Genomic DNA, 27,526 nt, shown 5'->3' with positions numbered 1-27,526 from the left:
AGAAAAGCAATGACAAATCTAGACAACATCTTAAAAAGTAGAGACATCACCTTACGAACAAAGATCCGTATAGTAAAAGCTATGGTTTCCCCCGTAGTGATGTGTGGAAGTGAGAGCTGGACCATAAAGAAGGCTGATCGCCGAAGAATTGATGCTTTGGAATTATGGTGCTGGAGGAGACTCTTGAGAGTCCCATGGACTGCAAGAAGATCAAACCTATCCATTCTTAAGGAAATCAGCCCTGAGTGCTCACTGGAAGGACAGATCCTGAAGCTGAGGCTCCAATACTTTGGTCACCTCATGAGAAGAGAAGACTCCCTGGAAAAGACCCTGATGTTGGGAAATATGGAGGGTACAAGGAGAAGGGGACGACAGAGGACGAGATGGTTGGACAGTGTTCTCGAAGCTACAAACATGAGTCTGACCAAACTGCAGGAGGCAGTGGAAGACAGGAGTGCCTGGCGTGCTCTGGTCCATGGGGTCACGAAGAGTCGGACACGACTAAATGACTAAACAACAACAACAATGTGGAATGACTCGAACGAGTAACTTGCTTTAGGCGTCAGGGGACACCTAGGCTTTTAACAGTTGCACAGAATAGGAAAGTCCGCCAGATGCTTCTCCCTTTCCCTGCAATGCTCCCACCTGTACCACTCAGTACTGTGATGGGAAAAGTCTGCTTCTGTCAGGGGCAAGCCAGCAGTAAATCACACTGAGCAAGTTGGAGTTAACTCTTTATTAGCAAGACCAGGATCTGAACAGGAGTGTCAGGCCAAATGAACACAGCAGCTCATCTCCAGCAAGTGGGCTGTTGAATTTATCCCCAGTGGCGTAGCGTGGGGGGTGCAGGGGGGGCCGGCCGCACCGGGCGCAACATCTGGAGGGGGCGCTCGCACTCGAGTGCTAAAATCCACGGGTTAGGGGGCGCAAATTACTTGCCTTGCCCCGGGTGCTGACAACCCACGCTACGCCACTGTTTATCCCTATCCTCTTAGCATGCACAGGAGCACAGTCAGAAGACAAGCGGTTCTGCAACTCTACCCTGAGGATTCCAGTCACAGGGGTAGCTCAGACATAACACCAAACCACAGACGTTGACTGGACATTCAGATTCCGCTTCTCCTTGCTATTCCCCTCATGTGTCCATTTCCTCCCACCTTATCTGGTTTGAGTCACGCCAGTCGGCCATTTCATTCAGACAAATAGTGGTTTGTGTTGCCTTGCAAGCCTGTACTGGAAACCAGGGCGTGAGTGTGTGAGCCTGAGCATCCGGCCAGAGTCAAACCATGATTTTGCTTACCATATGTGGTGGGATTGCAGCAAAATCAAAAAATTTGGGAAATGATATACAATGAGTTGAAGAAAATGTTCCATTTAACATTTGTAAAAAAAAACCTGAAGCATTTCTGCTAGGGATTGTAGGAAAAGACCTGCCAAGGAAACTAAAAAACATCTTCATGTATGCGACAACGGCGGCAAGAGTCCTAATAGTGCAAGGATGGAAGAATGAGGAAATCCCGACTAAAGAACTGTGGCAAGAGAAACTGATGGACTATGCGGAACTGGTGAAACTGACACACAAACTACGTGACAAGGACAACTGTGACTTTAAAGAAGAATGGGAACCTTTTACAAAGTACTTAAAGGAACAACAAAATGAACTGGACTCCTTGGCTGGTTTTGAATAAACATTCACAAACTTTTTATTGGCAATATATAGATAGATAAATTAAGGATTCATACAATGTTATAATATACAGAGAACAATAAGTGTTGAGAAATCAGAGAGAGGAGCTGAGGGAAGTCTGGGTGGGGTGGGGGTGGGTTTTTCTTTTGGGGGAGGGGAGGGAATGGGGGGAGAGGAAGATGATGTGTTTTGGATAAATTCTTATGTTGAAATTCCTAATAATTTAAAAACAAAAACAAAAACAAAAAAACCATGATTTTGCTAAACCACTTTTTAAAGAAATGCATTCATTTCTACCACTTTGTTTACCTGGCCCTGGGATTCTTTCCAGTCAATCAATTTGTGTAACACAGGGGTTGTCAACCTGGTCCCTAACGCTCACTAGTGGGCGTTTCAGGATCCTAGGTGGGCGGTAGGGGGTTCTACAGCACAAGCTGAATCCTCCTTCTATTGAGCGCTGGTGGGCGGTAAGGAAATTTTACCATCAAGAAAGATGCATTAGTGGGTGGTAGGTATAAAAAGGTTGACTACCCCTGGTGTAACACATTCAGCACTACATCAAATAATTACTTTTGAAAGCCCCGAAATGGCCCCAATTCAACTTCATTTGCAGGCAACAAGTCATGTGGGGTCCTACATGAGAATCTCCATCTCAATTAAATGATGTATCCAGAATTTTAAATGAGGCCTGGAAGAGTAATGTAATGCATATGAGGAATGTACAGCCAATTGTGTCCCTGCTATGATGGGCACAGAATGATGTTTATGCATAAGTGTTTCTCTTACTAGTTTGGAGTACAGAAGCCCATTTAAAAGTAAAGAAATACACAATGAAATTCATGTTCATAAACACTTATATTTTTGTGCTGTTTTTGAAACTTTGGCTTTTAAATATGCATACAGAATTCTATAAATCCTAGCATTAATTTCATCATCTCTTAGTTATACAATTTGAGTGCAGTGGGAAGGCAGCCGTTGTTGATCAAATTATTATGGTTTTGTTTTTTTTTATCTTGGGATGAATATGCATGAAACTGAAACTAACAATCTCATCCATAACCTGCTATTTACGTGATCTATGGAGAAAGCCCAGTTCTGGGATTTATGAGATACAGGACAAAAGAAAAATGAATTTATCTATTACACAGTCTTTACAGAAAAAAGCACAGAATAAAGCAACAAGAAACTAGCAGGGGATGTAAAACAAACTGAAAATGAGTAGGATCCAGATTCGAGACATTTTAGTATGTCTAAACACACATTGTAAATTATTTTAAAATTAGGCCCATCTTTTAAAGCCATCAATGGCCAAAGTTTCTGAATAGCAACTTAAACACCACTGAAGCTAAATATATATCAATTAACCGTAACTATATCTGTTATCAGTGGATATTTGTACACCTTTATTACAACCCCGTAAAATAAATCCATTTTCTGCACACAAACAGTAGCGCCTTATTTTAATATTCCCTGTCCATGAACTTGAAAGCTCAAGTGCACAATCCTATACTTTTCTGCTCAGAAGTTAAGTCCTACTGAGACTCAAAACCAGGTCAGTTTCTGTTTGTATAATAAATCTCTTTAAGGAAATTGAGGATTTTAAGGCAGTTTCATTCCTATGCTTGTGGTGCTTACCAAATCATTTCTTGGGAGTTATAAATGCTGCTAACATATCTACAGAAAACCAAATAATTTAAAATAATGGTTTTCTGGCATTGTAAATACAGTTTTGAAGCACGAAGACATTGTTTACAATAACTATGCTCTAAGAATCAGGTCACTGAAAGTATTAATTTACTGCTGTCCACTTGCAATTCATATACAGCTTGAGCATAACCACCTACAAATAAGAAATTAACATATAAATGCAAAAAAAATCCACCATTACAAATACAATGTGACAAGCTTCTTCACTCACCAACAGTTAAATCAACCGAGTTCTTAACATTACCGTAAGTCACAAATTTGACAGCCATAATGTAGATATTTTAATCCATTCTCTCTCTCTCTCTCTCGCACCTCCACTTTCAGGTTGTGTGGTGGCTTTCTCCCCCCCCCCCCCCCCGCCCGCCTCCCGGGGTTCACAGATGATATAATTGGCTTCAGGAGTGTTCAGAGCTGCTGTGCACATCTGCACTATCCAATCAAGACCTACACAGTTTCACCCAACTGCATATGTAACTGTTGGCTGTAGCCTGAGAACGGAAACAATCATGATAAGCTGAGGATTTGCCTTCCCGGAGAGCATAGCTGTGGGAATGTTAGGTTTACACTTATTCCGTTACAAGTGGTTTAAAGGTACAGCTTGCTCCAGGCTTGTGATAAGCCATAAGGACAGAAGAGGACCCTGTTGCACAGGCCTATGGTCCATCCATTTCAGCATCCCTTTCTCACAGTGGCCAACCAGATGCCTGCAGGGAACCCAAAAGCAGGACTGAGCACAAGACCCTTCTCCCTCCTGTGGTTCTCCACAACAGGTATTCAGAAGCACGACTGCCTCTAAGTGTGAAGGCAGAGAGCATGCCTAGTAGCCATTGATAGTTTGGTTGGTTGGCAAACACCAATTTCCCCTAAGGCAAGTCCCGGTTCTCCTTTTGACCCTTAGGGACCCATTAGCTCTATATGGTCACACAGCCACCATAATGCGTTCCTGTGTTTTACTATCACTTTGATAGTATCCAAAATATTTCAGCTTGTCAGAACCTGAAACGTTCTGAGCAGAGTTGAGAACACGCAATCCCCTCGTGCCATCAATGGTGATAACACATGCTTTCTGGAACACAGTCCACTGCCCTAAATTGAGAAAGATCCAATTCAGCATGGTCATTTGATTTACATCTTTTAATTAAAAACAAAACCTAAGGAAGTATGCAATGTTAATTTCACATGCTGAAGTGGTTTCCCTTCTCTTATGGGACTGGTGATACAGCCTGATCCAAGGCTAGCTTTATTAAATCTTGTTTATAGATGATCCTAAGAATTTACTGTTTAAGGACCTACTTCGTCTTTTTTCATTTCTGCAGCTAGAATTATATTAACACAATATTGGAAGCGCTAGAGGTACAGCTCTTACAGGTAGGATAACGCAACACCAAAGAACACAAACACCAAACACTTGCTTAATGCTTGACTATATAGTTTACACTGTATATGCATGGAATGTTACTTGAGAGGCTGAGGTACCGTATTTTTCTGTGTATAAGACGCCCCCATGTATAAGATGCCCCCTATTTTTGGAGACTCCAAATTAAGAAAACACCCCTCAGCACTACCCGTGTATAAGACGAGCCCAATTTTAAACCTAATTTTTGGGTTAAAAAACTTAGTCTTATACATGGAAAAATATGGTATACAGTGGTACCTTGGGTTACATACGATTCAGGTTACATACGCTTCAGGTTACAGACTCCGCTAACTCAGAAATAGTACCTCGGGTTAAGAACTTTGCTTCAGGATGAGAACAGAAATCGTGCTCCGGCGGCGCGGCAGCAGCAGGAGGCCCCATTAGCTAAAGTGGTGCTTCAGGTTAAGAACAGTTTCAGGTTAAGAACGGACCTCCGGAACAAATTAAGTACTTAACTTAATCACTGTATGGTGATTGTTATAGGTATATTCAAAACTGAAAAATAAAAGTGTTTTTCCCCCCCAAAAAAACCTTTTCTCCAATAAAGAGACATAATTGGCTATAGGAAATATTTTATATGGGGAAAGACATTCAAAAAAATGCAACAATCCTACACACCTAGCTGGGTATAAGTCCCCCACTTGGGACTTTCTTCTCCAAGTATAGGACTGCATTGTCAGTATGCTTTAAACATACATACCTTTGCCTGAAAATTGTTGTATAATAATACCTGTAAATATTGTAAGATATAACAACTCATTCATGCACGCTCAATTGTAAGGAGGGAGAATGAAGGAACCCAAAACTCTTAACATACAAATTTGGGCATGCTTGAAGAGCTGCACACATAAATATGTGTACTTCCTAGATTTAGTTATCTGAAAGAATAATAATTACAACTTTGCTTTTTGTTTTGACTATTTGATTTTCAATTTGTACTCATTCCAGTTGACTTGTGTAATATTCATTACTGCTGATTAATTGTACAGAACAGTGTGTTTCTAAAAGAAGAACTATTTCTGTATCATTGGCTCTGGTACCTGCATAATTTAGAGTTCTACACATTTCACAGAATGTGGTAGAATTCTGGACTGCGCCACTTCAGACCAGGGTGGGGTGGGGGAGAGGAGAGGGAGTGCCATACTTTTGAATAATCTTCCTCTTAAGTAAACTAGGGAGGAAAACTCTGAATAGCTTTGTAGTTTTACTACATTCAGGAAACTTTTTTGTGTGCGAAGAGGAGCATCCGTTTCCATGCCAACAAAGTGAAAAGGTTTGGTCCATTTTCCAACCATTATACCTATGGAATGTGCAGAATGGGTCTTAAACCCATGGACTCACACTCAGTAGAAAGAGATAAGCAATCCTGAGTTGATAGAGAAAGCTGTGCCCCTTCTGGCGGCAAGCAGGGAATGTATTTTCTGAATGCTTCCCCGCATTAAAAAAAGAAGACTGCCTATATATGCAACAAAACTAAAACAAGGAAGCAGATTTTGGCACCACCCTGCCACTTCTCTTTATCTCATCCCTATTCATTGTCTTCCTCCATTGCCCTCCCATCTGCTGCTCCCTACTAAACCAAATTATGAGCCACTGAAATGATTGCACATTCTTCCCCTGTCTACCCATGCGTGCTTCCATTTCCCCCTTCTTCTGTTATTTCTCAGTTTCTATGGAAGGCCCCTGGGGCAGGGACCTGTCATACCTGTTCGTGGTAAGCTTCGTGCACATTGCACATAGACGGCACTCATAAATAAACGATGGTAATCAGGGAAAGCGGTTCTAACCCACAGCCGGCTAGGCTAGATTTCTATTTACAGGAAGCACAGGGTTGCTGATTCTAATGCACGGGAGCCTCCAAAAATGTTGATTCGCCACCTACAGTCCCCTCTACCACCATCTTCCAAGCTGCAAGGGTAAGCAAGGCTTTAGTCAGCTTTGTTTTGAGGATCCCATATTACATAGCGAGTCTGTACAAAATCCCACAAACCCACTCTCCCATTTTGCATCAAAGTCCTGAAAATCGTGGCTTTCTCAACCTCACAGTCACGGTGCTGCACCACTGAGGCGTCTAGTGGAAGGTGTTTCATATGTCTACTTAAAACAGGAACAAGCAAACTTGGCCCTCCAGATGTTTTTGGGACTACAACTCCCATCATCCCTGACCAATGGTCCTGTTAGCTAGGGATGATGGGAGTTGTAGTCCCAAAGCATCTGGAGGGCCGATATTTGCCTATGCCTTGACTTAAAACGTAGCATGTGAATGCAATAAACCTGAACATCATACAGATACACAAGTCCCAGAGCCAGGGTTGGCCTCGGCTCGCTGTTGAACAGATGCCTGGGAGCAAACCAAGGCATGCAAAACATCTATGAGTGTTGGCTCCCACAATAAATTGCAGTATATCCATATGGGAACCATATAAACAACTGTGGTTCCTGTAACCATGAAGGAATAGAGGATCTCAGTTACAGATAAATATCACGAAACTAACCATTTCTGGAAAAGCAACAAACTAAAGACATAGGCCAAATATTGCCATATTCCCCTACAGTCAACTAACAACCCTACAGCAACTCTTGAATGGATATTCCCCATTGCACAACCAATGCATTTCTCAGCTTTTTGCACCAGCACTCTCTCTACCCTTGGCTTGTTCTCTTTCCTTTTAAAGCCTCATCCTCCTTTTAGAAAGTGTCCACTTTCACATTAACGGAACTGCTGATCAATATAGGTTTGCTAGCAGTTGCAAAGCCCTTTGTGTGTTTCCAAGGAGGAGGGAAAACAAAGGAAAAATTAGCCACCATCACTCAATGAGCCCTTTTGCAAGTAACATTATCTCCTGAAAGGACTACTTGCAATGACTGCCAGCTTGTTCCTAGCTATGCTTATTCAAAGCACAAAGAAGCAATACTTTCCTAGACTTTTCTTAATTATGGTATAGTTTTGCCACCCCAAAACTGAGAAACCCATGAGAGAGAGAAAGACAGGGAGAAATATATATACATTGGAGCACAAGCCCACAAATATGGGTTATCCCTGTTACTTCTTTATCTTCCCCAAATCCCAAATTTGTGGAGGTTAGCTGAGTGCTAATAGTCAAGGGAAGGGAATTTGAATGTTTTCAGAGAAAGCCATTGCTTCAAGGTGTTGCCCCCATCTGACACATGAGAAAAACAGAAAGTTAGCGCCTTCTCATTCAACACACCAAGGCCAGCTTGGTTGGTTCAGCTTAGTCCTTCCATTATTTGAGAGAAGTAGGGAAGATTATCCGCAAGGAAGCAAAGGGAAAACAGAAAGCTCAGGCATCCAGCAACTCATTTCCTCTTGCTGGTTTGCAAAGAATAAGTCTGCTAACAGCCCCTCATTACTGAGTGGGCAGGGATGGTGACAGGCGAGCAAGCTCATCACGCCTCTCCTTCTTTCTCTGCCTCTAGGACAGCTTTGGAGAGGGGGGGCGCCTTTCAAAATCCAAAGAAGCAGAACTGAGCTTCACATCACATGAGCAGCTTCTCACGCAGCTCATCCCTGGAAAGGAGAGTGGTACGCAGATAGTCTCTGACTATCACGGAGGATATGGCTACTTGCCCTATGGCGAGATCTGCCAAGTGACAGCTCACACGGTGAAGAGAAGAAAAAATCCCGCCTCAGAAGCCGTGTCATCTGGCTCTTGGCAGCTCTACCAAGTGTTTACCCAGGCATTTGCTGAACGCTTTCATTCATAAGAAAACAATTGTTTTTCCTCCCCAAATTTGTGAATGAAAGACGCCCCACACCTTCCTCTCTGGGTTTCCAGACCTAAGCGCCCGGCCAGAAAACTTCCCCAACTTACTCCAACTGCTGATCTGCAGAGCAAGCGATTCTTCTAAGGGCACAGGAGCAGCGGCCAGCCCAAAAGCTGGCAACCCAGCCCCTGGGAACCAATTTACTGCTTGGGTGGTGCCAAATATGAGGGAGATCTGACAGCTTGTGGGGTGATATGGGGGGGGGGGAGATTGGTTCCTGTAGCTGAAGAAATGACTAAGATTGCAGGGGCAAATATCCTGTATTATTATTATTATTATTTCATTTATATCCTACTTAATACAAAAAAATAGACTTCAAAGCAGTTTACTGGCAGAAATGCAGCTGGAGGGGGGGCAGGAAGAGACTCCCCCGCGGGAAACGACCCCGCTGCCTTTGTTCCCTCCCGCGAAGCCACGCCAAGGCGACCCGAGGGGGCGGCACCCCACTTCCCCCACCTTCACCTCAGGGCCTCGGGGTCAGCCCTGTCCCCCTTTTCTGGGGGAAATGGGGCTGGAAGCAGACAAGCCCCCCCTGCCTGGAGCGGCCTCCGCTGCCCCCCTTCGCCCTCCCTTGGCGGGGGGCGTTTTCCGACGGAGGCTGGGCTTACCGGCGAATCCTTCCGCCTCCTCCTCCTCGTCGTCGTCGTCGTCCGCTTCGGAGTCGGTCTGCAGGGGCTCCTGGGCGAAGTTGACCCCTCGGCCGCCCTCGGAGGGGGCCCTGCGCAGCGCCTCGGGGGGGCCCGCATTGAAGTGGCGCTGGCCGGCGGCGGCGGCGGCGGCGGCGCTCCCGTCCTCCTGCTGCTGCTGCTGCCGCCCCGCCTCCGCCTTGAGGCGCCCGAAGTACTGGAGGGCGAATTCCAGCAGGTCCCCCGGCTGGCTCCGCAGCACCTCCACCGTGAAGCCTTGCAGCAGCTCCGTCAGCCCCTCCGGGACGGAGATGCTCATCCCGGGGGAGCGCGCGGGGTGGGGCGGGCGGAGAGGGAGAAGGGGGGAGCCCAGCGGGGGTCCCCGAGCCACCCGCTCCCCCCCGCCGAGCTTGCAACCGGGCACTTGCAAGGCTGCACTTGCAAGGCTGCTGCTGCTGCTGCTGCTGCCGGTTGGCTCGCTTGCTTGCTTGCTTGCTTGCCTTGGGTTCCTTGCACCCCCGCCCTGCTCCGTGCAGCAGCAGCAGCAGCAGCAGCCGGGAACGAGCCAGTCCCGACGGCGACTGCAGCCGCATCTCCCGCCCCCCAGCGCTGGGGGAAACCTCGCGCGCACGTGACCCGCGAAACCATGACAACCTTCCGCCGCGCGCGCGGCTGCTGCTGCTGCAGCGTTGCAAATGCAATCGGAGGAAGGCACGCGAGCAAGCAAGCAAGCAAGCAAGGCCCGGTTGGAGTTGCGGGGGCTGCATGGGCGCTGGGAAAAGCCTTACATGATAAGTCAATATAGTGCAATGGAAGAGTCCCCCGGAGACTGCTTTGGGCTTGCTGGCCATATTATTTTTTTTACCATTCCCGCCCCCCAGCTCCTCTTTCTATGAAACGGCAGCATGATTTCTAGAAATCGGCTGAGCTGCCATTTCCCTGAAAAGCTGCCTCCCACAAATCAGGCTGCTGTTAAAGGCGCAGGAACATGCCGGGCCCTGTTTCCCCTCCCTTCGCCTTTTCTTTCTGGTCAGTTGGCAGCCCTGCTCGTCTTTTGTGGCAGAAGATGCTGCTGTTGCTGCTGCTCCTGACAGGAGGTTCATAAAGCTTGGAGCGTGGCCAGGGGGCTGCTTAAGTAATTGATTAATTTTGTATACTGCCCTTCACCTGAAGATCTCAGGGCGGTTCACAGCATAAACATACTTTAAAATACAGAATAATGTATTCATGGCCAACTCTGGGGTTACGCGCTCATCTTGCTCTATAGGCCGAGGGAGCCGGCGTACAGCTTCCGGGTCATGTGGCCAGCATGACTAAGCCGCTTCTGGCAAACCAGAGCAGCGCACGGAAACACTGTTTACCTTCCCGCTGGAGCGGTACCTATTTATCTACTTGCACTTTGACATGCTTTCGAACTGCTAGGTTGGCAGGAGCTGGGACTGAACAACGGGAGCTCACCCTGTCACGGGGATTTGAACCGCCGACCTTTGATCGGCAAGTCCTAGGCTCTGTGGTTTAACCCTCTTAAATATTATTAAATTAAATTTAAATTATTAAATATTAGCTTCTTATTAAATAATAAGTGGTGCTGTGAGAAAGTGGCATGCCTAAAGATTTTAGTGAGCTCACGCTAATACTATTAGTATTGGTATTTTTAGTATACCGCCTTTCACCCAAAGATCTCAAGGTGGTTCACAACAGAATTATTTTTTTTTACTGAAACCTACTTTGTCCCTGGGATGCGGGTAGCGCTGTGGTCTAAACCTAGGAGCCTAGGACTTGTCGATCAGAAGGTCGGCGGTTCGAATCCCCACGACGAGGTGAGCTCCCGTTGCACAGTCCCAGCTCCTGCCAACCTAGCAGTTCGAAAGCACGTCAAAGTGCAAGTAGATAAATAGGTACCGCTCCGGCAGGAAGGTAAACGGCGTTTACCAGAAGCGGTTTAGTCATGCTGGCGACATGATCCAGAAGCTGTACACCGGCTCCCTCAGCCAGTAAAGTGAGATGAGCGCCACAACCCCAGAGTCGGCCACGACTGGACCTAATGGTCAGGGTCCCTTTACCTTTAGTTTGTCCCTATGCAGTGTTCTTGCTTCTGTAGCTTGGCAGCAAAGTTGCTAAGCTGGCGTCAGCTTTGCAGTATGTCTCATTTTAAATCCTTACAAAGAATATTTTTCGTCTTTGGTCTGGTTTTACTTCAATGCTGGACAAAAGGTCACACTTACACAAAAGGGTCCACAAGCCATTTCTCTCTGCAGGGTGCAAACTCACATAGCTGAGGGCCGTGGGCATTCACAATGCAACTACTGGGAAAGGGTCTAGCCCCAAGGGCCACAGCCTATAGTACTGGCTACAGAATTTGGCTTCCCAGCTTTAAAGACCTGTATTTCCAGCTCTAGGGTTGAGATTGAAATAGATGAGGAGTTCTTGGAGAAATCTTAGGAGCCAGAGGCAGCGCTGCTGAATAAGGTATCCACTGGGCAAACAAAAGCAGATTAAATTATTACAAATGAGAAAATACTTAATGTAAAATTAGAAAAGTCATGCAGAGTTTTTCAACTTACTGTAATTGTTATTGGTAGATATCTGGTGGTTAGGGTGAAATACTGTTCCTGCTGCCATTTACCATATATTAGCACTCTAGCTCTTGATATTATTTAGGGCATTTTCAGCCAATAGTGAGTTTTCCTGTGCTATTTGTTTACATGTGCGAATGTTAATGCAGCAGAAAGAGTGCAAAGAAGCCCTTTGAAAACCAAGTTTACTTTCTAGCCAATAATTGCTAGTAGACAGTACATACAACTCACTCACTGTGGAAATGCAAAAAGTACATTTTCTGTTGGGTGTGAAAATGCCCTGAAAATGCATATTCTCTTTACAGAACAACACCACCGCATATGAAATTATGAATTTGAAATTCAATGAAAGAAAGAAAGGCATAATCTTGGACTATCACCACTGTGTACTTACACTCCTTAAGTCCCTGATTTACAAGGACAAACTAGAAACCTCACTTCTTCCTAATCAGTATGAAATATTTTCATAGTTAGAGTTTTAAAATAAATTTATGAGAGAAAAAGAGGTGTATGAGTATTGTTTAATCAATCATATATGCAAATCATTTCAAAATTAGGACACAGTTTTTAAAACTGTAAGCCTACAGTACACATACTGAGTTTTAAAACATATACAAGCAACTTTGTTAGAATATGTTTTCCTATTTCAGCCAAAATTACTTAATACTGTATAAGAAATCACTGCACATAAAATAACAATTTAAATGGACAAGGAAAGAAAGAATTTCTTAATAAAGAGTCACAACACATTGCTTTGTTAATTTGGGTCACCGTGTTAAGTGACTCATGTAGATCAGAAAAAGATTAAGCCAAATCTATTATGCTTTTTAACATTTAACATACACACATTGTTACATACCAATTGCTGTTACATAACACATGGAAGCCAGAATTTCAAGCCATTTTTGCTTTGGCTATATAAACACAATTCAGACAGCATCTGTATTATTAGCAATGCTTTTAATTTTACAGTTCTAGAATCAATTATAAAATTCTCACCATCTTCCTAGTGAAGATCTTAACACACCTAGGGGTAGTGTTCAACTACTTTTTACTCAGAGTAGACCCATTAAAAGTAATGAACAAAACTAACTTCAGTTCATTAATTATAGTGTATCTACTCTGAATACCACCCCAGTAGTTATATTTAATATATAGTCTCTTTATATTCTGTTTTGATTGTGGTGCAGTACTAGATATAAAAGAATGACCCATTAAAAAAACACCTGTTTTTTAAGCTGGGTATGACCATTGCGGTTCTGGATTGTGACAGTGGTATGTATTTGAAAACTAAAACACCTGGCACTGAGAAAAATAAATAAGCTTTTGGCTTGTCAAAACATTTGGTAAATGAAGGAGAGGCTCTTGGACAGTGTTTCTTCTAGTACCACCATTATAAAGCTTTTAAATACAGGTTAATATTTCACTGAGTTTACTATTAATTAGTATAAATATATCACTGCACCAGGCAATGAAAACTACCACTCACTTTTTAAAAAGGGGAAAAAACTTCAGAAGAAAGGTTGAAAACTTTAAACCTAACCGACACTGCAAATAATGAAATTTAGATGGGTAAAATTCTTTTCCAAGCAGTGCTTCTCTTGGACAAATAATCCCTGTTACAGAGATTTTATCCTTCCACACGTAGAGTGATAATAGGTACAGACTTAACAGGCAGTGGTTACAAGTAACTTAAGGATGGATCAGCTGTTTACTACCTATCAACCCTAGCAGCCCCTGTCCCCCCCACCAATGCAAATTGGCTCCTGCAATTTGCTCTTCCATCTTCTTTCTTCAAAGGGATAATCTGAAACACTCTGTGATTAGCTACCAGAGGAATCCACAGACAGTGGCACTTCAGTTTCCAGATAGATGAATGATTCGTCTTGTGTGTAATATTCATCCCACCAACAGAGAGGATTTCTTGACCTAGAACGACACCGCTATGATGCCTCCTCTTCCAAATTCCTATCCTTAAAACAATGGAGTCCCTTTGCTAGTATTATGAAAGCAGAGAGCAAGACTTCCAGCTTCTCTTTGTCCACCTCCATCTCTCCAAATCTTATTAGAAGGTCCTCCAACCTCTGGAGCTGGCTTGGGGGGGCTTCAGGTGAGAGAGGTGGAAGGAAACCCCAAGTTAACAAGTGGACACCTGCTCACGCTACATTTGATCTCACTCAGAGAAAATATTTTAAAATTACAGTTTACTTAAAAATTAAATGAGAAAGAGAAAAAATTACTTTAAAAATTATTCTGCATATGGTCCAGTATTTTCAGAAGGTCTTTCTATCCCGCTGCAGGAGCTACACAAAACAATCAGCAAAGCAGTGGTGCCATCTAAATTCTAACAATAGGTTATTAAACACCTGTGGCAAATAAGGGGGGAGCATGAAGGCCATTTCAACAAGGCTTTTGTGTATGTTAAATCAACCACGGTGCAGTATCAACACCTCGACAAAAGTTCTTTTTTTTAAATGAGAGTTAGATTTTAGGCGGGGAAAGTCCCTGGAACTGGGGTGGCCTAAAAGGCTAAGAACCAATTGTAACAGCAGGTTACTTTCTAGTTATTTGTGCATCCGTTCCCCATTAGGCAGAATGTTTCTCCACGCCCTGTTTGATTCCAAGCACAAGATGCAGAAACCAGTTGAACTGCACAGTCCAGCCTTTATCCCTACAAATCTCGATCTGATCTAGGAAATACTTCTTGGCATCTTCTTCGTTTTTGCCAACCGTCAGTGCATCGCGGATGTACTCAATATCTTCTTTGCTAGTCAGCTGAGGCATCCCAGTCATCAGCATCATGGAAAACAGGATGATGAGAAGGTTTGTGTGATGCCGAAGAGCAAGGTAAGCCCTCACACAGATATCCTTTAGAGGCAAACAAACAAACAAACCTCATTGAAATGACTATACGCTATGAAGCACTTGTGGTTAGTCAGAAAACATAGCACCCAAAATTAGTCCTCTTATCTAAACATGTGCGATGAACATCCGTGTGAAATAGCACTTCCAATGGGTGCTACGCCTACTGACTCTACCCATTCTTCTCACACAGCAGCCCTAGGGTGTAGTGATACTTTGGAGAACAGAGTGTACATAGATCCAGAGGATCCAGAAAGGATGCACAAAGTCCAATCCACCTAATTTTGTCATGATTGTTTTTGTGCTTCTGCAAATGCATTGCTCTGGGCTGGTTTGAAAACCACAGACCTAACTTCCGTCCATCATAGAACTTTTTCTGCATGGGATTTATCTGGCAAGGAACCCTGGAGCTTTGCAAAGCACCCAGAGGCATGTGAGAAGGAGCACATTCTGTTCACATGGGGTGCCAGCCACACTTTTTGGGTTTCGCTATTGCCCTGAAGAAGCTGAGTGGGTCGGTGGAGCATGCAACCAGCACTCCATTTGCAACTGCAGATTGAAGGAGATCAGCAAGAGGATGCAAGACTTTTTCGAGGAAGCTTGTCCAACATTCCTGATGCTTCCTGTGAGAAATCCCCAATAAACTTCCATGGAACTCCAGACTGCTAGGAATGCAGAGCATGTCAACCGCTGGCATGTGAATCCCCATGTGCATACGATTACAGCTAGTGACTTGAGGGTCAACTATTGTGACTGACAAAGTAGGGAAGGAAGCACCCAAAGTTTCAGAAGCAGTCAGTGCTTCCAAGTCAAAGGATGCAGAAATGGAGGAGATCCTGCTTTTTCAAGACTCCACCCATCACCCAAGTTCTATTCTTAGCAGGGAGAGTGGCAGATGGAACATCAGAGGATAGGGAGAGAGGTTTCTAATATCTGTGCTCCCGCAGCCTCTTGCGTTTGTATATTCATATTCATCCCACTCTCATAACTAGTGCACCATTGCCTATTTTATTGCATTTTTAAAATATTGCAAGCCACCTCAAGAGCTTCAGTTGGTAGGCGGAGTCCAAATGCTCCTATATAAATAAGGGAGTCTCTTCACGTATCATGCATAAATGGGGGAATCTGAAGACAACCCCAACACACAAGGAGATGCATCTGTACATGCTATTCTGTTGTACACATTTAGATTTGCATATGGCAGTGTAGAAATGTGGCATAGGATGCAGCCCTACAGTACCGCTAGCCAGGATCTAGTATTGATTGTACAACATTTCTCTCCACACAAAGTATATGTGGTAAAGGGTAGTTAGCCTTGCCACAGGGGAATAGATGGGTTGTCTTTTTAAAAACTCAAGGAATATTATGGTCTACTGCTGAATAGAAAAAGCATGCAGCCGCTAAATAATTTTGTTGCCCTCCCCCTAAAATCCTTCCTCTGCTATCTTCTTCCCCTTCCTTCAGATTCAAATGTAGGGATCTCAGTCAACTTATTTTGCATTGTTGGATGATAACATGTTACAGCTAACATTCAAATCTAAGGTGTATTGCACATTTCTCTTATAAGGTTCATTCCCACTCATGGGTTATTGTTTTTATACCTGAAAATTTTGAAAGCGGGGACTCATTTTCTTTCCAGTGGTTCCCATGACAAACAGAAAATCCGGTGTTAATACAAAAGGAACTCTTTCCTTATTAATTCCAAGGAAACTCTTGTAATTTCCAAGAATATGGCCGAAGTCGATATGAAATAGATTACCTTTGGAAGGAGAAATCAATATGATGCTTAGTGATCATTAAAAAGACCTCATTGCAGGTGCAAATTAGTTTGCGATCTTGCATGCTTTTTTGACCTGGATATAGTTTGCAAAAGTGCTTCTTGTATGATTCAAAAACTGTCAGCCCTCTTCAGCCTCTCCCCCCTTACCTTTCCATGGAACTAGCTCTCTTAACTTTGTCAAAGATTGCTTTTTCTTACAACCTAACTTACAACAGGGATGCGGGTGGTGCTGTGGGTTAAACCACAGAGCCTAGGACTTGCCGATCAGAAGGTCGGTGGTTCGAATCCCCGCGACGGGGTGAGCTCCTATTGCTCAGTCCCAGCTCCTGCCAACCTAGCAGTTCAAAAGCACATCAAAGTGCAAGTAGATAAATAGGTACCGCTCTGGCAGGAAGGTAAACGGCATTTCTGTGCGCTGTTTTGGTTCGCCAGGAGCGACTTAGTCATGCTGGCCACATGACCCGGAAGCTGTACGCTGGCTCCCTCGGCCAATAAAGTGAGATGAGCGCCACAACCCCAGAGTCGGCCACAACTGGACCTAATGGTCAGGGGTCCCTTTACCTTTAATGACTGAAAATTTGCAGGTCTCTCTCCTTTCGGAGGATGAAAGACGAAGACAGACATAACATTCTAGAAGCGGTGGTGCAATATTGGATCTGCAGCTTTCTAAGCAGACATTATTCTCTGGGTTACGCTCTAGACTGTGGGTGGGAAATGTTTCTGCAGGATTTGAGAGGGCTGGCTTGAATGTGGCAGGAAAGGGCAGCCAGTTATGAAGAGAGCACCTCCAGGACGCAAAACATCGGCATACCTCATTCACCCAGTTCCCAAAGCAGCTGTGCAACTGTTTAACTCACGGGTGTCAAACACAAGGCCCGCGGGCCGAATCCGGCCCGCCAGACCTCATCATGTGGCCCGTGTAGCCGCCAGCCCAGCCTGCCCGCTTCCCCCTGCGAGGCGGCGCGCTGTGGGCAGGGATGGGGGGCTGGAAGGCGGGTGGTGGAGAAAGCGAAGGCGCTCCCTTCCCGCGCCGTTACTCGGCCGGCCTGAGAGAAAATTTCTGAGGCGGCGGCAGCCTTCGTCCAGGGTCGGGGGGCCATGGCGGGACTTTGCCCTCCCGGCGGCCTGGAGCATCTGGAGCTGGGGCAGCGGCGGCGGCGGCGGAGTCGTCGGCACTTCTTCTCCTTCTCCTCCTCCTTCGTCTTGCTCGCCGTCGCCGCCGCTCTCGTCTTGCTCGAGGCAGGCCTGGAGCCGGGACAACCCGGGCTTCAAGCCCGTGGAGGAGGCGGGCGAAGCGGCCAGGGCGGCTGGCGGGAGCGCGGCGGCGGGGCCCGTGCTGCAGATGGGCGTGGTGGAGTGGGGCCGAGGAGGGGCGCCTTCGCCCTCGGAGCCCGACGCCTGGGAGGGCCCGCCGAGAGCGGGAGGCAGCGGAGGCGCAGGCGGCGCGGCGAAAAGGAGGAAGGCGGAGGGGAAGGCAAAGGCCAACGGCCTTGCTCCACCGGAGGTGTCCCGATGCTGACGCCGCGTTTCCCTCACGAGGAGACAGGCGAGGAGGTCACCGAGCAGCCGCCACCGCCTCGCCTGGGCCAAAGGGATGGCGCACCGCCTGCGAGGTGAGTCGCCGCCCGGCCGGGCCCTTTCGTCACCCTTCCCAGCTCGCATCTCTCCTGTTTCACCTTATTACTTTTATGTTACTCGCGAGTCTTCTGCTCTGAAGACAGATGCAAATAATCCGTTCAGCTCCTCTGCAATCTCCTTTCCCACCTTTAGCACACCTTTGATTCCCTTGTTGGCCAAAGGCTCTACCACAGACATGTCCAAAGTCCGTTTCGGGGGCCTAATCCGGCCCCTTCGGCAGTTTATGGGGTAAAATCCTCAAAAAAACCCCTCAACAACTTCAACCCTAAAAAAAAAAAAGCTCAACAATTTCAATCCTAAAAAAAGCGCAACAACTTTGGTTGGCCCTCACGGCCCTTCACTTCATCAAATCTGGCCCTCCTTGAAAAAAGTGTGGGCACCACTGGTTTAACTGTTTTAAAAGGTTTGCAGTTTCAGCAACACAAAGGATGGATTTTTAAAAGGAAAAAAGCTTGGATTCTGCCACTGCTGAGGGCTAAAATCTTAGATGGCTCACTGCTAAGCCTGTCTGTTAGGGGAGCTGTGAAGCAAACCCCAAGCTATGGGCGAGGAGCGCATGATGGATGGTCTTGCAATTGCTTTCACATAAACATTGTACTTTCAGGTTCATTTTCTACCAGAGTTTATTCCACCTTCTAGTCACCAGCTCTTCCCCACAGGTTTTAACCAAAACCAAACCTCTTCTCTGATCCAAGGCATGTAGCAGCATTTAAAAAAGTAAGAATAATAATTCTGAGGTCATGGTAAACAGTAGACAGTAAAGATCACTTACATTAACAGTAGCAATGGAATGCAGGCTTGCATTCAAATTACATTGAAATAGATGCCACTCAGGTGTGAACAAAAACAAAACACACTCACCTGACTCTGTGATCATAATATTGTCATTGTGCCTGTCTCCTATTCCAAGGACAAAGGTTGCCACACAGTAACCAGCACAAGAGTACACAAATCTATCCACGGCTGCCTGAAACTAATAAATTAAAGAAAGCAGCTGTAACGAAGGGGCAAAGCTCACAGGCAGAGCGCATGATTTGCATGCAGAAGATTCCAGGTTCACTCCTCAGCATCTCCACGTAGGGCTGCTGAAGTCATTGTCTGAAGTCCGAGAGAGCAATTGCCTGCCTAGGTAGACAATACTGAACAAGGTGGATAAATGGTCTGATTCAATGCTAGATAGCTTTCTGTGTTTCCATGATCAACTTTAGCGCCAAAATTTCACTGTTATAAAGAATAAAATGCTCTTTTTTCACAACCATATGTCAGCTTATGCAAAACTTTGCTTTCAAAGAATTGGTGCAGCTGTTGAAGCAAAACCAGATGCCTTCAGCTGCCCCACCTGCAACAAAACCTGTCTCTCCCCTACCAGCATCTATAGCCTCTCCAACAGTTTGACTTTATCCCCAAATGCGCCTTCTTCCATTGTCTCCCGAGACAGACGAAGGCAACACAAATAAATACTATGGGCTTTATCCAATATCAGTAATTGTTTGGAGAGTAGGCTTGTTGAAATTAATGGACATGACTAGGTAAAGGTAAAGGGAACCCTGACTATTAAATCCAGTCGTGGCCGACTCTGGGGTTGCAGCGCTCATCTTGCTTTATTGGCCGACGGGAGCTCACCCCGTCGTAGGGATTCGAACCACCGACATTCTGATCGGCAAGTCCTAGGCTCTGTGGTTTAACCCACAGCACCACCCGCATCCCTGTTGTAAGTTAGGTTGTAAGAGAAAGCAATCTTTGACAAAGTTAAGAGAGCTAGTTCCATGGAATGGTAAGGGGGGAGAGGCTGAAGAGGGCTGACAGTTTTTGAGTCATACAAGAAGCACTTTTGCAAACTATATCCAGGTCAAAAAAGCATGCAAGATTGCAAACTAATTTGCACCTGCAATGAGGTCTTTTTAATGATCACTAAGCATCATATTGATTTCTCCTTCCAAAGGTAATCTATTTCATATCGACTTCGGCCATATTCTTGGAAATTACAAGAGTTTCCTTGGAATTAATAAGGAAAGAGCACCACTTGTGGACATGACTAACTAAGGTCTATTTATTACAGTCAGCCTCCTCAGAGTATAACTGAGTTGGATACAACCTCTTAACATTTTTGTATGCTTATTGTTGAGGCCATTTTACAAGCAAGACAGAGAAGTTAATCAAAGCAAGCTGAAAGAAAATGGAAAGCTTTCCCTCAAGTCAGACTCAAATGGAAAGTTTTAAAGGCACCTATCTGAAGCAAGTACAATGTATTAAAATGTAACCATACTTGCATCAATAATTTTATACATAGTTACCTATGTAGAGTGAGGTTAGAAAGAGAACACTCTATATACAGTCTGCTTGACACAAGAATTGGCATTTCACTGAAAAGTGATGCTGGGATCTTCCAAAGGTTTCTTTGAGTGCTCCTGGTTGGAATGGAATTGCGTCAACTTAACTACTATAATAATAGGACGCGGGTGGCGCTGTGGGTTAAACCACAGAGCCTAGGACTTGCCGATCAGAAGGTCGGCGGTTTGAATCCCGCGACGGGGTGAGCTCCCGTTGCTCGGTCCCAGCTCCTGCCAACCTAGCAGTTCGAAAGCACATCAAAGTGCAAGTAGATAAATAGGTACCGCTCCAGCGGGAAGGTAAATGGAGTTTCTGTGCGCTGCTCTGGTTCGCCAGAAGCGGCTTAGTCGTGCTGGCCACGTGACCCGGAAGCTGTCTGCAGACAAATGCCGGCTCCCTCGGCCAAAAAAGTGAGATGAGCACCGCAACCCCAGAGTCGGTCACGACTGGACCTAATGGTACGGGTCCCTTTACCTTTACTTTAACTATTTAAAAATAGGTTTAAAAACAACATACAACAATTCAAAATAATTACTCATAATAATTACATTTTTTTAAACCAGTGAAAAGAAGAAATACTCACCTTTTCTTCAATTACACATTTATCCTTTAGCCACTGGTTTAATACTTCATCCTTAAAGGCTCCTGTGTTTCCACCTGTGCTTTGCTGGATTTTGGCTATCGTCGTGGCATCTTTTACAATTTCAATAATTCCTATAAAAATCAAAGGCATGCTAATATTCTACTATATATTTCAGAAAGCTGTTTGTCCGTTCTCTATGCACTTAGACATCTCTTTTTTTTTTTATTAAATATTTATTGGCATTTTCAAGAAACACACATCAAACAAAAACAAGAAATACACAAAACAAAACAGAGAAGGAAAAAAAACAACAACACAAAAATACATAATATTCCAAACTTAACAAAGAAAAAAAAATAGAAAAAAACCACATAAAATTTCTGATACTTATTATTCTTAACCTTATTTCTCAGACCTCCTCACACCTCCCCTTCTCGTATTCCAATTTAAATTGTCAGTTCAGCAAGTCCTTAATTTATTTCTTTACCTTAACTTAAACATTTGTTCTAACATACTATTGTTTTACTTTACTTCTTTTTTCCATTTCCTCAATTTATTTCTAACAGCCTTATTTTCAATTAATTTAAAAAGAAAAAACCAATTTTACCTTATTAAAATCACACATCAATACTTATACCTCATTAATTATTCTTAAACCTTTTTCCTAAAGTCGACCAAAATTTCCCTTCCACGATTTACCCAATTTCCTTACCACTAACAAAATATAAAAAGCAAATTATCCTTATGTACCCTTTGGATTCCCAACCTCCACCCACCCTTCTCCCGGTTTCAGTCCCCAACCAATATCCATCAGTCTTTATGTTATTTATTTAGCCTGGAGATCTCACGTCCGAGGCCCTTATATCTCTCTCAGTTCCTTTCTGCCGGTCTCTTTGATAGTCCTTGATGTTAAGCCCCAAGTCTCGGAGGAGCTCCGGCCCAACAGACTCCATGTTGCTTCCAGCCAGTCCTCCATACTTAAAAACAAAGCCTATGGGGTACTCCAACTCTTGTTTCAAATTTCTTTCAGATCCATATGTCCCCAAAGCTCCAGCTTTCACCTTCAACAAATTTGTAATCCTCAGGTCTTCAGATCTCCTCCAAACACTTTCAGTTTCATTTATTTGTTCAGTTGAATAGGCTTCCTGTTTCAAGTCCTTATCAGGCTCAAAACTGTTATTTACTGTCCAGTGTAGTAATGACACCTCTGTAGACAAAGCATTGTATTCATCTTGCAAGTTTCCCAAGAGAACGAGTGCTCTGTCCAATTCTGCTTGGATTTTACATACTCCAGCCATTTTTGTGGTGTAGTGTCCCTATTACCCCTCTAGGGGGATTTTAGTTCCTTAATGTTCCTTTCGGCTAAAAACCAAAAGTCCAGTTATTTTGTGTCAGCCCTCCTTATTTTCAACAAGTTATACCAAATAAACCAGCAAAAACAGCAGAAACAATGTTCTCTTTTTCCAGCTGACAGCTCACTTGACAGCTGTCAAAATCCTCAATACAACAGGCTTTCTCATAGGACGTTCCCAGGTCTCGGGGGGGTGAAATTTCAGCTCCCAAAATTCTTTTTATCCTCCAGTAAATCTTCTTATAGTGTCAAAACTGTGAAGTCAGGATCTTTCATTAAAAAGAAACAAGAAACAAATTCTCTCGACCTTAGCTGCCCAGTCCTTTGCTTTAAATTGTTTACAAAGGGGGGGGGTGGACTTCCTTTTTAGCCCCTTCCCGCTCGTTCCAAATCCAAAATTAAAAATTTTTAAGATTCCAATCTCCGTATTACTCACGGGTTTATATTTTAGAGTCCAATCGGTCTTGGAAGAAGTTGGCGCTCTCTGTCAACGGCTTGCGGCTTCACTCCGTAGGCGAGGGAGTACTCTCAGCACCACGCCCCACCCTGCCTCCGTTCCGAAGCCTTTAAAAAGGCTCCGTCGCGGATTGGGGGGGCGCAAATGGTGCCCGCCGAGTCTCTGTGTTCACAGGCATCCGCGCCTGTGATTTTAAGGGTCTCCGCTTCGCCGCAGCGGCCAGACCCAGACGCTACGGAGCCGATTCCCTCCGGAGCTCGGAGGGAATCCGCCATTAAACAATGGCGCCAACCCGGAAGTCCTCTATGCACTTAGACATCTCTTAAGACATTGCAACCAAGTTTTGCATTATAGTTTCTGAGATCAGTGAGCAGGTTTCTTCCTGTGCTTCAATTCAACAGGATAACTTTTTTGAATCAAAATAGTGGACTAAACCTTTCAAAACTGATTTGAACCAGATTCAAAACTGATCAAAAGAAATTTCTTCTTCTTTGAATTCCTGATCAATGCCGGGATTGAAACTGCTAGTATTTTCATACTAGATATTTTATTTCTCCTGCAAGGATTCTTAAAATAAGGCAAACCTGATTTTTATTTTTTTATTTTTTTTGCAGAGTTTATTACAGATTGTCAGTCATGGCAATGGCAACAGCAGCTATGTGTCCACACTGTTTGTGCAATCATAATAAAAAGGTTGGTGGTAAATGCAACACTTTGGTCTGATTTAGCCTTTGATGATTTTCCCCAGGCTCCCCATGTAATGGGTTCACAGAACCAAATGCTATGTTCAAGTCTACAGTCATTCTGGCCACAAGAATATCTAACTTCCTCCTTCTTAGAAAACCCCATTACTTTATTCAAATAATTAACAGGGATTCTTAAAAATAAAAAAATAAGCAAATCCATTCAGTAAAAGTTCAAGACCCAGGCATGTCTGTGAAATTAGAATAATTCATCTGCATGTAAGAACATAAGACCTTATGCAGCTGATTTTGGGACAGTTGGAAAACACCCCCCCCCCCAAAAAAAAGAGTTGGAACTCTGCCAAGTGTAGCTTAAATAGAATGGGAGGAAGGAGAGTCATTGCCTACTTCCACGTTGGGAGAAAAAACAACTTCAAAACAGATGACAGCAATAGCTGAAAAAATGTACCTGAGCAGGAATATGTTTGATACACACACAGATCAAACACAACTTGCTCTCACTGATGCATTGCTCTAGTTTACTTCAAAGGTGGTCAAGGGACATGAATTTGATGCACATATGAAGCTGAGAAAAAAAATTACACAAAGGCAAGTGTCGACAGCAAAGTTACTCTAGAGAAAGCATTAAACATAGTCCCCTTCATGCATACTCCTTTCATAGAACCTTGCTATTGTATTCATCGAATTGTGGAGTTGGAAGGGAACATGAGGGTCATCTAGTCCAACCCTCTGCAATACAGGAATCTTTTGCCCAACGTGGGGTTTGAACCCACAACCCTGAGGTTAAGGGTCTCTTTGTGGAAGGGGAAGTCAAGTAGGACTGGTGTATAACATAACCCCACACAAAAATAAAAATAAAATCCCAATTCCAGATAGTTCTGTGGGGTTTTGATCTTGTTAAATGCTCTACCTATTTTATTTCCTGTAGAAATGCACCCATATGGCAACAGACATAAATCCAAGGATTCTTCCTCCCAGATGGACTCCATGATTCGAAGTATCTGGTAAAGCAAAAGACACAACAATGACTTGGGCTGCAATCCTATTCCTAACTGAATCCAGCTTGACGTGTTTCCGAGGAGACACGGTTAGGCTTGCACTGTTTAATCATAACTATTAAGAAGCAGTTTTAATGTTACAAAAAAGATTTAAGACATATCCATTTTGTAGAAGAGGCAAGCCTACGGAGAAGCAGAGGATTTCAGAATAAAAAGCTAAATGTGAAATGTATACAAATCTTTCTGTCCTGATTTCATTGTCATCTTTCTGAATAAGACATTGATTCGTGTGAAGGGCTGAGACATTCCTCGTAAAATTGAAACCAAAAGCTGGGTGCACCTACACTATTCCAAGCCAGTCAGAATAAGGAGGCCCCATATACATTCTCATCGAACATAGAGAAGGGGTTCAGCACTGCAACTTGAAAGCAATACTACTTGGGCTATCCTGCAGTTGCAACTAAGATTCCTTCCCCATTGTTCTTGGAGCTGCTGCAGTACCTCTTCTGACCACAGGAGTGGAGCTGGCTGGGACTGGAGTTGGGTTCCCCCCCACCTGCCCCTGCAGCCAAGGGGTTAACAGACCATGCAACCATAACTTTTATATGCACTGAGAAACCAAGAACATTGTGTGGCTTGCTTTATTGCGCTATTCGCTTCACTGCGGTGGTCTGGAACGAAACCATGGGCGTAGCCAACTGCCCCCCAATCAATAAAAATCAATTAAAATACTTAACTAACTGAGGTTCTGCCCCTCCTAACATATAAAGCCTGCCTTTGCAACAAAAATCCTGGCTACGCCCTTGAACCAAACTCGCAGTATCTTTGAGGTATGCCTGTAATTATTATGTACCCAGTATCAAATGTCTGGAAACAATGATTTAAGGCATTAAACTGTGGTTTAAAAAAATGAGCAAAAAATGACATCTATACAACTTGAGCCTGGAATGAAGGGGTTCACAGCATTAGCACCCTAAAAGGGTCTTGTTTCTCCCAAAGCTGCAACTTTGCATTCAAACAGAAATCAAACATTGCTCTCAAATGTTGCTCTGTCTGTCCCGCTTGCTGCTTTACTTCTAGGTCACACCAAGAAGAGCCCACTTTCCTTTGTTCTCTTCATGGCCCATCACCCAGGCAATCAGCTGAACACAGGAAATTAGCCTGGTTTATATTTTAAACCATGGGTAGGCAAACTAAGGCCAAGGGGCCAGATCCAGCCCAACTGCCTTCTCAATCCAGCCCGTGGATGGTCTGGAAATCAGCGTGTTTCTACATTAGTAGAATGTGTGATTTTATTTAAAATGCATCTCTGGGTTATCTGTGAGGCATAGGAATTTGTTCATTTTTTCCCCAAAATATAGTCCGGCCTCTGACAAGGTCTGAGGGACAGTGGACCAGCTCCCTGCTGAAAAAGTTTGCTGACCCGTTTTAAACACTTGCTGGATCCAGTGGTTAGAAGGATCTACCTCCTCCCCTGCAAACTCACAACACAACATAATGCAGATAATACCTGTAAAATAAGCATGTCCTGTCGCAGGTCATCTCCATGTTTGAAGATGATGCCAATCGTTTCATTGGATAAGGACGTGGGATCTGCACATTTGAATTCTAGCCAAAGCGGTTTTTTCTTGGATGCCATTACTTTACACTTTTCTATCTGCAAGATACACATTCATATATTTCCTACAGCCAGAACTGATGTCCAAAGATTAACAAATCTAACAGTCGTTTTGAAATAATGGATATACTCCCAGAGTTCATAAATGTAAAAAACTGTCTTTAAAATTATCTGCCAAAATTATATTGGGGGGTGGGTGTTTCACACATAGCCCAAGGTCCCTGTTGGAGGATTTGCTCCCGCCCCGCCCCCCATTTTCAGGGCTATATAATAATAATAATAATTTATTATTTATACCCTGCCCATCTGGCTGGGTTTCCCCAGCCACTCTGGGTGGCTCCCAACCGAATGTTAAAAACACAATACAGCATTAAACATTAAAAACTTCCCTAAACCTTCCTCTTGTCTCCATGCAAGTTAATGGAGAAATTGCTCTTGCCATTAACTTGCTGAAGGGGAGGGTGGAAGTGTGTTGGGGGAAGGGTGCCACAGAGAGATACAGCCCTCAAAAGTGTTAGCTAATTTTGAATGTAGCCCTTGGGCACTGCAAAAAGGACTAGCATCCCTGCTCTACTCTCTCCCGGTTTTATTTTCCATCTGGCTCTCAACATTCCATGACTCCTGCAGACAACTGAGCATGCCCAGTCCTCACTAAGCAGTTTATTCATTCATTTATTTACATCTTTGGGATTTTTTTTAAAAACCAAATGTTTTGTATGTCTGCATATCCTAGGGTTCACCTGATCATGCTGATACCTCCCCCTCTTGCTTCTCAGGGACCCTACTTTCTTCTCCAGTCCTGTTCACAACTCAACCACCCAGGTTCATTATTTGAGAGGATTATATTTACCACAAGTGCTCCTGCTTTCAGACCAGGGTCATATGGAACTCTAAAGCATTCGGGAAACTTGCTGTCCTGTAGTTTCTCAAGTTTCTGTTTGAGTTGTGCGATTACTGAAGAGTGACAATTAAAAAAAAAAAGATCTGCAGTCAGAAACTATTAGTCAGGAGATAGTGGACAGCAACTTGGACAAGAGATTGCTAGTCCCATGGTACGCACACTCAGCCAGCCTACTTCTTAACCAGAAGTGGATAAAAAAGTCTGTACCAATGGGAGATGTGTTTGCCTCCAATCTTAAGATTAATTAGAACGTTTCCAGCAGTGCTGGAGAATCAGATCCAGCTAAAGAGATAGAACTTCATCTCTCAACGGGTCAACACTGACTACTGGGCAGGACCACTCACCCGTCAGTCACCTAATGTCACAATAACATCAGGTGACCAACTGAAAGTTGGGCATTGTGCAGAACTCCCTCCCAACTGAGATTAAGCAGGCTAAATTTCAGGCATATTACTAAGACTTTATTGTTCCAGCAGGCATTTTAAGGCATTTTAAGCATCTATT

At 44.1% G+C, this 27,526-nt stretch overlaps 2 protein-coding genes across 5 annotated transcripts in view; both read right to left on the bottom strand.

Annotated features, from left to right (window-relative positions):
• PRKAR2B (protein kinase cAMP-dependent type II regulatory subunit beta) overlaps positions 1 to 9,819 on the bottom strand; it is a 62,277-nt gene extending 52,458 nt beyond the window's left edge. For both annotated transcript variants that reach the window (XR_014539407.1, XM_083575303.1), the window contains exon 1: positions 9,206 to 9,819. Coding sequence is in view for 1 of the 2 variants with exons in the window: in XM_083575303.1 (XP_083431429.1) it covers positions 9,206 to 9,542 (337 nt within the window). In the remaining variant the exon portion in view is untranslated. The remainder of the gene's footprint in view (positions 1 to 9,205) is intronic.
• Positions 9,820 to 12,306: 2,487 nt separating this feature from the next.
• The window catches only part of PIK3CG (phosphatidylinositol-4,5-bisphosphate 3-kinase catalytic subunit gamma), a 32,129-nt gene continuing 16,909 nt past the window's right edge, over positions 12,307 to 27,526 (bottom strand). For all 3 annotated transcript variants that reach the window (XM_083574973.1, XM_083574972.1, XM_083574974.1), the window contains exons 5-11: positions 26,972 to 27,075; positions 26,014 to 26,160; positions 24,416 to 24,506; positions 20,994 to 21,124; positions 18,941 to 19,052; positions 16,263 to 16,420; positions 12,307 to 14,667 (exon numbers count right to left, since the gene is read on the bottom strand). In XM_083574973.1, the coding sequence (XP_083431099.1) occupies positions 14,386 to 14,667; positions 16,263 to 16,420; positions 18,941 to 19,052; positions 20,994 to 21,124; positions 24,416 to 24,506; positions 26,014 to 26,160; positions 26,972 to 27,075 (1,025 nt within the window). In that variant the 3' untranslated portion in view covers positions 12,307 to 14,385. The remainder of the gene's footprint in view (positions 14,668 to 16,262; positions 16,421 to 18,940; positions 19,053 to 20,993; positions 21,125 to 24,415; positions 24,507 to 26,013; positions 26,161 to 26,971; positions 27,076 to 27,526) is intronic.

Source organism: Podarcis filfolensis (genome assembly GCF_964270895.1).
Source record: "Podarcis filfolensis genome assembly, chromosome: 10".
Classification (NCBI taxonomy): Eukaryota; Metazoa; Chordata; class Lepidosauria; order Squamata; family Lacertidae; genus Podarcis; species Podarcis filfolensis.
This window is presented reverse-complemented; position numbering and strand designations above follow the sequence as displayed.